We start from the raw sequence: 14289 nt of genomic DNA on the forward strand, positions 1-14289 counted from the left end.
TTGTTTACATTCAGCAGTGAAAGCCCTCATGTTCAATGTAGGGGAAATAAGTGAAAGTAGTTGATTATTACATTGTAGTTCATTCCTTTGATGTTATGAAAGTTCTTTAACATTTTTATTTTTCAGAGAGGGTTTCAACTATCTAGACGATTCTCTTAATGAGAAATAATGTTCTTTCAGAGCATAAAGCTGACCTTGTTATTTTCAACTTGAAAGCATTTCAATGGCCCCACTGTTGAACAGAGTCAAGTATTCCTGGCCTAGCAAAAGGCATCAAAGGATCCTTCAGTTCATTGCCTTGTGTGTCTGTCCAGCTTTGTGTCCTGCCACTTTTGTGTTGTGTGCTCCAGCAGTCACTCTTAGTGCCGTAACCACACCTTGGCATTTGATACCTCTGAGCCCTTGTCATCTTGTGTTCCCCTTTGACTAGAATTCCTTATTTTAATCTGGTGAAAGCCCTCTTACATGTTAAAAGCCAGGTTTCACAGCCTTTGTGATATCATCCCTGTTCTTCAGAGTTTATTTTTCCTTTCTCTGCTGCTGTGTTGCCTTATGCATAATTCTGTTATTGAACTTTGCACAAACCAATGTAATTATTTAAATAGAGGTTTGAATCCAACAATAAGTTGGAGCCTCTTTGAGGGCATTGTTTATGTGTTGGCTCTTAATCATGTATTAAGTGTTAAATAAATGAGTGAATTACCATATGAAGCCATGTCAGTGAGAGATGGGAATATACACTTCTTCTAATGACTATAATAAATAAGCAGAAAAATTCAAAAGTACCATTATCACTCCTTTTGTGTTAATTGGAATGTCTTCTTGGTTTACTTAAGTTTGCAATTTAATGTATTTATGAGGTCTTTTGGTTTTGAAAAACAAAATAATTCACCCCTAATTGAAATAATTGTAAACAAGTTAGAGTTGTCCTAAAGCACGTTTTCATTTTCATGAGCAGAATCCAACCTGGCGGAGTCTCGATTTTGGAATTATGCCAGACCATCTTGATACATCTGTATCTTGTTTCCTGGTGAAGATATGGGGTGGAAAGGAGAACGTCTACCAGCTGTTGATTGAATGGAAAGTCTGTTTGGATGGGCTGAAATACTTGGGTCAGCAGGTAAATTTTAGATTGTGGTTTCAAGTAGTTGTCATCTCCAAATTAACCTGTTTAACCTTTCTGTTGATTTTTCTGATTCTACGTTTCTTGGTATAAAGACAGACTCTTGTAACTGTTTACTTAAATTACTAAGAGAGACCTTGTGATCATTTACATATGTTATTGTTTACTTATGTTACTTATGTTGTTATGTTGGAATCATTGCATAGTTTAAAAAACACCTCTATCTGAAGAATTTATGAAGACAGATTTGTGAGTGTGTTTAGGAAAGACTGTGCTTTCTCATAGCATTTGGTTTTTCTGTCTTACTGGATGTCCTCACCTAGAATCTGAAAATTAAGTTGAAGTAAGGAATATCATGTCAAATACCTCTCTTTTGACTAGTAGGGTTGGGTTATTCCAGAAATAAGAAGATCTACTATTTATTGAGCACAGGATGACACATGCCTGGATTATATGCTGTTACCGGTTCTCCACCTTTGTTGTACCATTTCTGATGTAGCCAATTGATTACAGTTCTCTTTTAACTGGGCTCAAAAGTAGCTCCATAATATTTTCTTTCTTCCTTTCTTTTATTTACTTCTTCTTTTTTTTTTTTTAAACTTAAAGACAGGGCCTTGCTCTGGTGCCTAGGCTGGAGTGCAGTGGTGCAATCATAGCTCACTGTAGCCTCAAACTCCTGGGTTCAAGCGATCCTTTCTGCCTCAGCCTCAGTCCCTTAATACCTCCTGCCTCAGAAAGTAGCTGGGACTACAGGTAGGTGCCACCATGCCCAGCTAATTAAAATTTGTTTTTTTTTTTTGGTAGAGATGGGTATGAACCCATTAAAAATCTGAGACAGGTCTCAGTTAATTTAGAAAGTTTATTTTGCCAAGATAAGATGCGCCTGTGACACAGTCCCAGGAAGACATGTGCCCAAGGTGGTCAGGGCACAGCTTAGTTTTATATTTTAAGGAGACATGAGATATCAATCAATATATATAAGAAGGACATTGGTTCAGTCTGGAAAGGTGGTACAACTTGAAGTAAAAGCAGGAAGACTCATTTTCCCTTCACCTGGGGGTTTTGCTATGTTGCCCAGGCTGGTCGTGACCTCCTAGGCTCAAGCAGTCCTCCTGCCTTGGCCTGCTGAAGTGCTGGGATTACAGGCATGAGCCACCAAACTTGGCCTTTGTAATCCTTTCTAACAGTATTACAGGACAAAACTAGCAATCTGTCAGAATTGCAAATGAAATGAAACGTATTTGCTATCATCAGATATAGATTATTATAATTAATGTTTATAGCAACTTTGTGAAGGTTGATATTATTGCCCTTATTTTCCAGGTGAGAAATTGAGCCTCAGAGACTTTAAGAAATGATTCAAGATCACACAGTTGGAGCTAAGATTTAAATTCGGGTCTGGCTGATTTAAAAACTCATTCTAGGTCAGGCTCGGTGGCTCATGCCTATAATCTCAGCACTTTGGGAGGCCAGGGTGGGTGAATCACGAGGTCAGGAAATTGAGACCATCTTGGCCAAGATGGTGAAACTCTGTCTCTGCTAAAATACAAAAAAAATAGCTGCGTGTCGTGGCCCGCGCCTGTAGTTTCAACTACTTAGGAATTGCTTGAACCTGGGGGGTGGAGGTTGCAGTGAGCTGAGATCGTGCCACTGCATTGCAGCCTGGCAACGGAGCAAGACTCTGTCTCAAAAAAAGAAAAAAAAAATTCATTCTCTTTGTGCTGTACTGCACTGGTATATATACATATGGTCCTTGGTAACCCTCCACTCCACTTTGGAATGAATCCCGTTTCTATTTTGTGATATCTATGGTACTACTATTAAAGATAACCATAAAATGTTAGTCATAGATTATTTGTAAACATCTTGATGCTTTCTTCACGTTTATTCAATATGTTACTTTCTGAGATGTTTCTTATTAAAGGAACAATTTAATTCTGCGTTTTTTCAGATTAGAAATCTGAAAATCTGGGCCAAGTGTGGCGGCTCGTGCCTGTAAACCCAGCACTTTGGGATGCTGAGGCGGAAGGATCACTTGAGGCCAGGAGTTCGAGACCAGCCTGGCCTACGTGGCAAAACTCTGTCTCCTCTACTAAAGATACAAAAATTAGCCAGGCACAGTGGCACATGCCTATAATCCCAGCTACTCAGGAGACTGAGGTGGGAGAATTGCTTGAACCCAGGAGACAGAGGTTACAATGAGCTGAGATCTCGCCACTGTACTCCAGCCTGCGGCAACAGAGTAAGACTCTGTCTCAAAAAAAAAAAAAAAAAAAATCTGAAAACCTAACAAAAACCTAAAAATCTCTAGGATCATTTTGCTTACCATACTTTTTATCTTTAAATTTTTTACCTGTAGTCACCATGTTGTACTCTCCTGAACTTATTCCTACTATTTAACTGAAATTTTGTTTCCTTTGACCAGCATCTTCCCAATCCTCCTCCCCTCCATGCAGCTCCTGCTAACCACCTTTCTACTCTCTACTTCTATGAGTTCAACTTTTTTAGATTCCACAGACAAGTGAGATCATGCTCTTACCATATTTTTATTTATTTTGTGTCCTATAGTGACCAGAGCAATGATACAATATATATGTTCTTTACATCCTAAACTACAATTTAAACATTAAAAAAAAACTTTTTATTTTTTTCTGTTTTAGGAATTATCTTAATTAAAACTTAAAAAATAATGACTTTTGGTTTAGGCTGGGACCTTTGTTTTCTCTTTTGCTACTGGATACTTGTTGCCTTTAGACTGGCCAACCAGATCCCCGCACTGGGGTATATGCCCTGTCTATCTTCCCACATGCCATGCTTGGCTCTCTGTGGATAGACTCTGATATTAAGCAGTTGTTTCTCTTCTATCTGAAACTGTTTTCATTCCGTGGAGGGTGGTGCTTCTTAGCATTGTGGTTGCAGGGCTCTAGGGCAGAAAGGCTTTTTTGGCCATTGAAGGTGGGCTTCATCATGTTTTTCAAGTCACACATTCCTTTGGTGGTGATCTTGTTGGCATACCCAACTGTGCTTATATCTAACCGGCCCCAATTTCAGAGAGTTGGTGTTCAGGTATCTTTGTGTAAAGTTATTGTGCTGAAGTAACAGAGACAAAAAAAAAAAAAAAAAGGGAAGGAAGGAAAGAGAGAGAAAGAAAAGAAAAGAAAAAAAAACATGTTTCCTAAAGCAGATAGGAACTTAAGATCATTGTAGAATGTCAAAACTTATCTATAAAATAGCCATAACAAGTAACATACTGCTAAAAATAGGATTAAATAGAGTTACATCGTTTTGGAGGAATGTGAGGCTAAGATGTTTTAGGACAATAGCCAGCATCAGTTAGGTCCATTGATAGATCGTATGCTTTCTGCCAGGCATTGTTCTTTGTGTTAAGGATCCAGAGATGTATAGGACAAGGTTCTTAGACCCGGTATACTGATGATTGATGAATACCTTCATAGACAGTTGTGAGAGTGGTACAAGGAAGAGATATGTAGACTAGCTTGGATAGAATCAGGGCCGACTGACTTCTGAATAAATTGTTTTTTTTTTTTTAAGTTAGGTTTATTGTGGTACAATTTACATGTCATAAAATTCACCCTCATAAAAGTGTGCAATTCAGTGAATTTGAAAAATGGATAGAGTTGAATAACCACCACCATAATAAATAAAGCTACTATGAACGTTTAAATATAGGTCTTTGTGTTTCTTTTGGGTAAATCTCCAGGAATGGAATTGATGGGTGTAATGGTAAATGTATATTGAAATTTATAGGCAGCTGCCAGTTTTCCAAAGTGACCATAACATCCTGCATTCCCATCAGCAATATATAATAGTTCTTTTGTTTCACATCTTTGCTAGCACTTGTTATTTTCAGTCTTTTTAATTTTAACCATTCTAATGGGTTTGGGGTGGTATTTCATTGTAGTTTTAATTTGAATTTTCCTCATGACAAAATTAAATTGAGCCTTGTAAGAAAAAAAGTCTATTTGAGATCAGTCTCTCTCCCTCTCTCTCTCTCTCTCTCTCTCTCTCTGTCAGTCTGTCTCTCTGTGTAAAGTGTTTGTTCAGATCTTTTGCTCATTTTTAATTGAGTTGCTTGAATTATTGAGTTGTAAAAGTTCTTTATGTATTCTGGATATAAATCAGTTCTTTATAAGATATGTGTTTTCCAAATACCTTCTGCCAGATTGTGGCTTGTCTTTTCATTTTTTAATGTTGGTAAAGTCCACTGTCAGTTTTTGCTATTATGTTTCATGCTTTTTGTGTCTTATCTTTGCCTAACTCAAGATCACAAAGACTTTTTCCTTTATTTTCTTTTGTAAGCTTTCTTCTAGTTTTAGGTTTTACATTTACATCAATGATCCATTTTGAATTTTCTTTCTTTTTTTTTTTTTTCTTGAGACAGAGTTTACTCTTTCACCCAGGCTGGAGTACAGTGGCGTGATCTTGGCTCACTGCAACCTCTGTCCCCCAGGTTCAAGCAGTTTTCCTGCCTCAGCCTCCCCAGTAGCTGGGATTATAGGTGTACACCACCACACCCAGCTAATTTTTGTACTTTTTAGTAGAGACAGGGTTTCACCATGTTGGTCTTGAACTCCTGACCTCAGGTGATCCACCTGCCTCAGCCTCACAAAGTGTTAGGATTATAGGCTTGAGCCACTGTGCTCCGCCCATTTTGAATTTTCTATATAAAGCGGAAGGTTCATTGTTTTGCAGATGGATGAACGATTGTTCCTATACTCTTTGTTGCAAAGGCTATTATTTCTCCATTGAACTATCTTGTCATCTTTGTTGAAAATCAATAGTTGAGAATCATTAGTGTGGTTCTGAGTCTGGACTCTCTGTTCTGTTCAATAGATCTGTATTTCTGACCTAATGCCAATACCAAATTGTCTTGATTACTGTAGTTTTACAATGTGTCTAGAATTCAATCAATGAGTTCTCCAACTTTGTTCTTTTTTCAGAAATTTTCTGGCTATTCTAGGTCTCTGGCCTTTCCATATACACTTTAGAATCAGTTTGTCAATTTTTATAAAAATCCTGGGATTTTGATAGATGTTGAATCTAAGAAAATTTGGGCAGAATTGACATCTTAGTACTTTTGAATCTTTCAGTCTACAGATATGATATATCTCTCCATTTATAAAAATTTTATTTGGTTTCATGCATCAGTGTTTTGTAGTTTTCAGCATACAGATCTTGCACATATTTTGTTAAGAGTTGTACTTATAGATTTTTTTCTTTTTTTTTCACCCAAAGCAGATGCACCTTATAGATTTTTATGCTAATTTAAATGGCATTTCTTTTTTTTTTTTTTCATTTTAAGATATCAACTGGTGTGTATTTCTTTTTTAATATTTCTATTTTAAATTTTTTTTTTTTTGCTATTATGTTTGAAAATGTGTATCTCTGTATTGAGCTTGTGTTCTACAACCTTGCTAAACTCAAAAATGAAGCCTAGTACTTTTTTTTGGTAGATTCCTTTTGTATATTGCGTATATGGGTTATGTAGCATCCTAACTTGTGTGTTTTGGAAGAAATTCTTGTGCTTAGTTTAAGTGGTTAAAACTTTGTATTAATAACAGCAGATTAATAACAATAGCAATTGTGTACTCCTTCAGTATTTGGGTATTTTTATTATTTTATTTTATTTTTAATTTTTTGTGTGTGTTTGGCTATCTTTTTACATACATACAATGTCCTGGAGCTTTTTGAAGATCATATGAACAAGTATTATTATCTTCCTCAGTATTTAAGTAAGAAAATAGAAGCTCAGAAAGATTGAGTGATTTGCCAAAGATCAGACAGTGTTTGGTGGATTTAGGCTATTAGCTGTTTCATTGTTTAGACTGTATTTATTATTCATTTCACTAATTCTAGCAGCTATCTTAAAAAGTATGCTGTTTTTTGGCCGGGCGCAGAGGCTCACACCTGTAGTCCCAGCACTTTGGGAGGCTGAGGTGGGCAGATCACAAGGTCAGGAGTTTAAGACCAGCCTGACCAACATGGTGAAACCCCATCTCTACTAAAAATACAAAAAATAGCTGGGCGTGGTGGTACACACCCTGTCCAGCTACTCAAGAGGCTGAGGCAAGAGAATCGCTTGAACATGGGAGGCGGAGGTTGCATTGAGCCGAGATTACACCACTACACTCTAGCCTGGGCCACAGAGTGAGACTCCATCTCAAAAAAACCAAGGTATGCTGTTTCTCATAAATATATCAAAATCAAAATAAATGTGAGATTGTGGTTGGATTAGTAAAGTTCTGAGTTCTATGGTTTCCATGTTAGGATTTGTTTTTTTGTTTTTGTTTTTTGAGACAGAGAATTTTTGCTCTTTTTCCCCAGGCTGGAGGGCAGTGGCGCAATCTTGGCTCATTGCAACCTCTGCCTCCTGGGTTCAAGCAGTTCTCCTGCCTCGGCCTCCTGAGTAGCTGGGATTACAGGCACATGCCGCCACGCGCAGCTAAGTTTTCGGATTTTTAGTGGAGATGGAGTTTCATCCATGTTGGTGAGGCTGGTCTCGAACTCATGACCCTCAGATGCTCCACCCGCCTCAGCCTCCCAAATTAGAGGAATTACAGGTGTGAGCCACTGTGCCCGGCCCCATATTAGGATTCTAACACAATTATTGTTAGGTCATTAACCTATAATTGGTAAAGGATAGTACACATCACACTTATTAGCATAATTTAACAGTTCTGAAATGTTCACAGTAGTGTGCTAGTATGATATAGCCTGTTCTGTTAAGCATGTTTATTTAACAAAAGAATCTTTCTGAGCTTTATGGTTGCATGATTCCTAATACATTATTAGATTTTGTAATCAACGTTTTTTACATCTAATTTCCAAAAATACTTTCACATCTTATGATCTCATTCTGTTTTTATGACACTCCTGCATGACAGAGCAGGGAGTGTTTTATGGTTTTTGGCTGATGAAGGAATTAAAGTATACACCATTAACCTTGATAAACTATTATTTGGTAGACTGTGGGGTACCAGGGCTGTAAAACAAGCCAGAGTTCCCTTCTCTGAAGAGCTCCTGATGAAACAATTAAAGTTGGAATTAGAACTCAGGTTACTTACTTTTTAGCCCCATGTATTTCAAGTACTAGTACTATATTGTCTCTTATTTTCAACAAACTAATTTAATGCCCATCTTCATGAGGTTTATACTGTGAGAACTTTATAACTAATCTTTTTCCCCCAGGTATATTTATATAAAAGTGTTTTATGTTTATAAAATTTCAGGATCCTTCTAATCTCGAGACTGCTTTCCTAATGTTTTCTCTTTTCTAAGATGAAAAACTCCTTGAGATTGATTTGCAGTTTTATTATAATTTTATGATTGCAGACTCATCTTTTGGTATAGTATTCAGTTCAGTAAATGATGTAGGTATCAGGGAGTATGTGATTAATTTTGCTTTGGTGGTAGGGGTGGTAGATATGGAAGTCAGGAAATGTTCATGGGAATCTTCTGCTGCTGGCTTTGACTGTTTTCCATCTCTAGTTAGAGAAAGGAGAGATTCTGTTCTGGTAGTCCTTTTGGTCTTTCCTCCACATGAACTTTCACTTAAAACATTCACAGCAGAAGAATTTTTTTTTGGCCACAACTCTTTCTGATGAAGTAACTAAATCTATTTATATATTTCATAGTTGAGCACTTTATGCTATTTTGAATTTTTTTTTTTTAATCTCAGTTTCTTAATTTTTTTTTTTTTTTGAGATGGAGTCTCGCTCTGTCGCCCAGGCTGGAGTGCAGTGGTGCGATCTTGGCTCACTGCAACCTCCGCCCTCTGAGTTCAAGCTATTCTTCTGCCTTATTCAGCCTTCCTAGTAGCTGGAATTACAGGTGTGTACTGCGACGTCCAGCTAATTTTTTTTTTTTTTTTTTGAGACAAGGTCTTGCTTGGTCGCCTAGGCTGGAGGGCAGTGGCACAATCTGGGCTCACTGCCCTCCTCCTCCTGGGTTCAAGTGATTCTCCTGCCTCAGCCTTCTGAGTAGCTGGGACTACAGGCGTCCACCACCATGCCTGGATAGTTTTTGAGTTTCACCATGTTGGCCAGGCTGGTCACGAACTCCTGACCTTTGCCTCCTAAAGTGCTGGGATTACAGGTGTAAGCCATTGCACCTGGCCCAATTTTTGTATTTTTAGTGGAGATGGAGTTTCACCATGTTGTCCAGACCGGTCTTGAATTCCTGACCACAAGTGATTCTCCTGTCTTGGCCTCCCAGAGTGCTTAGATTACAGGCATGAGCCACTGCGCCTGCCCTCAGTTCCTTAATTTTTAGTTTTATTCCTCCCACCTTTTAAGTAAAGTTTAATTTTTGATGCACTGACTGAAGCTCACCTCATCTGCAAGAAAGTGGTTTGCAGACAATAGTTAGGTAAACATTTAAGACTTTAGGGGTGCCTTTTAAAAAATTGTCTTTTTGAAAATAGAATATATTAATCTTTTATGTTTGTTCTAGGGCTTCATTTTTTTTCTTCTTTTTAAGATGGGTTTGTGCTCCCTTGCCCATGCCGGAGTGCAATGGCACGATCACGGATCACTGAAGCCTTGACTGCTCAGGCTGCTCCCACTGCAGCCTCCCGAGTAGCTGTGACCGCAGGTGTACACCATCACACCCAGTTAATATTTTTTATTATTATTTGTAGAGAAGAGGTCTTGCTATGTTGCCCAGGCTGGTCTTGAACTCCTGAGCTTAAGCTATCTGCCCATCTCTGCTTCCCAAAGTGTTGGGAATATAGGTGTGAGCTACTGCACCAGGCCTAGGCTTCATATTTTAAAAAGTATTCCTGGCCGGGCATGGTGACTCACGCCTGCAATCCAAGCACTTTGGAGGCCAAGGCGGGCAAATCACTTGAGGTCGGGAGTTCAAGACCAGCCCGACCAACACAGTGAAACCCCGTCTTTAAAAAAAAAAAAAAAAAAAAAAAAAAAGGTATTTCTGGCTGTATGCGGTGGCTCACTCCTGTAATCCCAGCACTTTGGGAGGCCAACGCGGGCAGATCACAAAGTCCAGAAAATCAAGACCATCCTGGCTAACACAGTGAAACACTGTCTCTACTAAAAATACAAAAAATTAGCCAGGTGTGGTGGCGTGCGCTTGTAGTCCCAGCTACTTGGAAGTCTGAGGCAGGAGAATCACTTGAACCTGGGAGGCAGAGGTTGTAGTGAGCCGAGATCATGGCACTGTACTCTAGCCTGGGCAACAGAGCAAGACTCCGACTCAAAAAAAAAAGTATTAGACTTACTACATTGTGTTTTCTTTGAGGTCGGAGAGTGTATAATATGCCTCTGAATGCCCTGTTGTTCAGCAATAACCATTCTGCAACAACCTCAAGAAATGTTTGTGGAAAATGTGTGAATGGTGATGCCTGTGATCGCATGTGATAGTTTTGCAAGGCCTTTGACTAAAGCAGGAAATGCGGAATTGATCACCTCGTCTTTTGAATAGTGATTGGTTTTCTGCTAGTATGTTTAGAAGTAGTTAGCCTGTTTCTCAGTATTGAAGTAGATCTTGTTTTAACTGTCATTCTCTAGTTATATTAAAACATGATTGGAATAAAAATAACAAATACTGTATTTTCCTCCTCCCTTAGATTCATGCCCGAAACCAAAATGAAATAATTTTTGGGCTGAATGACGGCTACTATGGTGCTCCATTTGAACATAAGGTAAGAGTTATGAGTTCTGTTTAGTGCAGGTGTGTTTTGAGGTGTACAGGTAGATATAATCCTGAAAAGCTCTGTGTGGATAGAATCATGCTTTAAGTCTGTTGTTTAGTGTGGCTTAAGGTGAATGTTTTTTAATGTGAAAACTCATTCTGTAAGGCACATAACCATCCAGTCTATCTTTTCTAAATCCAGATTATATTAATTTTTCTAAAGGAAATCTGGAACTAGCTGTTTTCTCTTATTCTACATAATTCTTTGGGGGTTAAGAAAGGATGGCGATTTTTGATTAACTGCTATACAGTTTTATTAAATGTTTCAGATATCTTTTATAACTTTCAATACATTTAAGAAACTATGAATCAGGTTGTTTTATGGTCAGCATTATCTCTACATCTAAAGGTTATTAGAGAAAGGAAAGGGAAGCGAATTCATATTTACCAAGTACCTACTATCTATGTTACTGTGCCAGGTGATTCGTGTCCTTTTCCCACTTAATACTAGCCACAAACTAATGCGGTGTGTTTTGTCCTTTCCATTTTATAGATAATGAAAAAGGTTGTTAGTGATGGCCTTCAGAGGTTCATACATCTAGAAGGTATCTAAACTGAGATATCAGGTTGCCTGCCTCTATAACGTATGCTTTTTGTATGCTAGTATGGTGTTCTACCTATTAGCCCTGTGCATTATTTGCTCTTAGTGATCATGTTGCTTCATAGCTCTTGGTTATCTGAAATGCTGTTGCTTAGAGGACTTCATTTATTCAACAACACTTTATTGAGCACCTGTTGTATTTCAGCCACTGTACAATACTCCAAGTGCTGAGAACACAGTGGTGAGCAAATGGATGTTTTTCTGCTGTTGTGGGGTGTATGGAAGAGGCAAACATGGATATAGTAATCTAGCAGATAAACACGTAAACACAAATAGCGGTAAATTCTATATAAACATGTCATGAGGACTTAACCTATTCCAAGGGCTCAAGAAACGTCTTCTTGGGGACTTGACATTTAAAGCTACACTCCAGATGATGAACAGAAGTGAGCTGTGTAAAGGAGATAGGGGCTGAATAGAGAAAACATTTCAGGCAGAGGAGGTTAACATGTTGGAAGACCATGAAGTGGAAGGGAATATCGTGAGTTTTAGGGACTAAAGGAAGGTCAGAATGATGAAAGGGGAGTGATACCCGATGAGGCTGGGGAGCTAGGCAGGGACCACAGCACACAGGACTTTTAAAGGATTTTACCCTAAGAACAGGGGGCTGTGTCAAAAGGATTTTTAGCAAGGCAGTGATCTAATCAGATTTGCATTTCAATAATTTGATTCTGGCTGCAGTAGAGACTGATTGTAGAAGAGGCAAGAGTATCTGTGGGAGGTCAATAAGGAGGATCTTACAGTATATGAGATAAGAGATATGATACTTTGAAACAGGATGACAGTAAGATAGAAGATAGATTTAAGAAAGTTTTAGTAGGTAAAATCATTAGGACTTGCTGATGGTTTGAATTTAAGGTATAAGAAAAAGGAGGTGTTATGGATGACTTTTGGGTTTCTGGCTTAGATGAAGTAACTGGATGGATAAAGGTGCGAGGCACTGAGAAGACTAAGAGATACTGGAAAACCAGGTTTGGTAGAGGCAGATTGTGAGTTGCGATTTGATCCTATGGAGTTTGAGATGCCTTTGAGACATCCATATGTAGATGGAAGTAGGCATTTGGATATATGAGTCTGAAGTTTAGAGGAGAGAACTGGGTTAGAAATATAAATCTGGGGCCAATGACAAACAGTCATTGAAGTCATGAGTGGGGATAAGATAGACTAGGAGCAGGCAGTACTGTAGGAAGAAAGGGGGCTCATGCCTTGAAGACCTCCAGCTTCTAAAGGCCACATAGACAAGGGGGCACCAGAAAAGATGACTGAGAAGAAGCGGTCCAAGGAAAAGAGAGCAAAGTTTTGTGTAGAATCTCAGAGTCCAAAGAAAGAAAGGCTTTTGTTCTTGTTGTTGTTATTTCTCTTTTTGCTTTTTTTTTTTTTTTTTGAGACAAAGTCTCGCTCTTGTTGCCCAGGCTGTGCAGTGGTGCCATCTTGGCTCACCGCAACCTTCGCCTCCTGGGTTCAAGTGATTCTCCTGTTTCAGCCTCCTGAGCAGCTGGGATTACAGGCATGCACCACCACGCCTGGCTAATTTTGTATTTTTACTAGAGATGGGGTTTCTCCATGTTGCTCAGGCTGGTCTCAAACTCCTGACCTCAGGTGATCTGCCTGCCTTGGCCTCCCAAAGTGCTGGGAGTACAGGCATGAGCCACCGCACCCGGCCTTTTGGCTTGTTTTTTAAGAGGAGAGAGTGATCAAATAGGAGGACCAAAAATTGCCCATTGGATTTAACAAAATGGAAGTTATTCAAGTGACTTCTTCAAGATTCAGTTCAAACTCTGATAGACATTTTTCTTTCTTTATTTTGAAGCTCTCCTCTTCTAAGTTCCTATAGTAACATGCTGTGTATACCTTTGACATAAAATATATCACTTTGCAAAGGCCTGTCTTCCTTTCTAGTCTGTAAGCATTTGAAGGACCAATTTCAGTAAGTAATATTGAATTCCCAGCATCTGCTACAGTTCTTGGGGTATGCAGTTTGCTTAGTAAAAGTGTTTGTGATTTAATGAAAGAATCGTGGGACTGCTACTGCTGTTGTTTGTAATATCTCACTGACAGGGTTAGCTGTTCTCATACTGTTGTGTCATGAAATTCCTCCTGCAACTGGTATAACTCACCTTTTAGGACAATGTCTGGCACATATGATAATAATATTAGTAGCTAAAATCTATTGAGCATTACTCTATATCAAACACTGTAAGAACTTCATATCTATTACTGTATTTAATCCCCAAGAACCTTGTAGCCAGATCCTCACAGTTGCTGACCTCACAGTTGTTTGAGACCTTTCTCAGCACCAAACAAAAATCAAGGATTGATGAAATCAGAGAAATGTAAAAGAAATATTCCTTCCTGAAACAAACAAGAAACAAGGCAATAAACATCTCTGGAACAGAAATGGAATAGAAACACAAAGAAGTGGGAAGAAGCAGAAGACTCGGGCCTTCTGACTGCCCTGCCCAGAAGTAGGCAGAAAGATGGGCCCCTTGGGGCAAAATGAGGCCTAGATGAGCAGGAGAAGCTGAGTGGGGCTCTCCCTATTACAAACGGGGCTGAGAAAAGACAGCTTAGAGAAACTGCAGAACTTTAATAATAATCCTAAAAGGGGAAATTTGAAAAGCCAGCAGCAAGAAAAGAAATATTACTTACAAATTAGGCGGACAACAGACTTCTCATCAGCAACAGTAGATGCCAGAAGAAATATATCTTCAGTGTGCTATTAATTATTAATGTTTTAATTCAGTACCTAGTAAACTTTTAGTCAAGAGTGAGGGTAACTTGAGACCAGCCTGGGCAACGTAATGAAATCCTATCTCTTCAAAAAATTAAAAAA

General features: G+C 38.6%; 1 protein-coding gene across 6 annotated transcripts in view; it reads left to right on the forward strand.

Annotated features, from left to right (window-relative positions):
* UVRAG (UV radiation resistance associated) overlaps nucleotides 1–14289 on the forward strand; it is a 317013-nt gene that overhangs the window by 66315 nt on the left and 236409 nt on the right. For 5 of the 6 annotated variants that reach the window (XM_032259109.1, XM_032259107.1, XM_032259111.1 and 2 more), the window contains exons 4-5: nucleotides 959–1120; nucleotides 10731–10805. In XM_032259109.1, coding sequence (XP_032115000.1) covers nucleotides 959–1120; nucleotides 10731–10805 — 237 coding nt within the window. The remainder of the gene's footprint in view (nucleotides 1–958; nucleotides 1121–10730; nucleotides 10806–14289) is intronic. The other variant, XM_032259108.1, reaches the window with a different exon arrangement.

This window comes from Sapajus apella, unplaced genomic scaffold, assembly GCF_009761245.1.
Source record: "Sapajus apella isolate SASKATOON/1434 unplaced genomic scaffold, GSC_monkey_1.0 scaffold106, whole genome shotgun sequence".
NCBI classification, from domain to species: domain Eukaryota; kingdom Metazoa; phylum Chordata; class Mammalia; order Primates; family Cebidae; genus Sapajus; species Sapajus apella.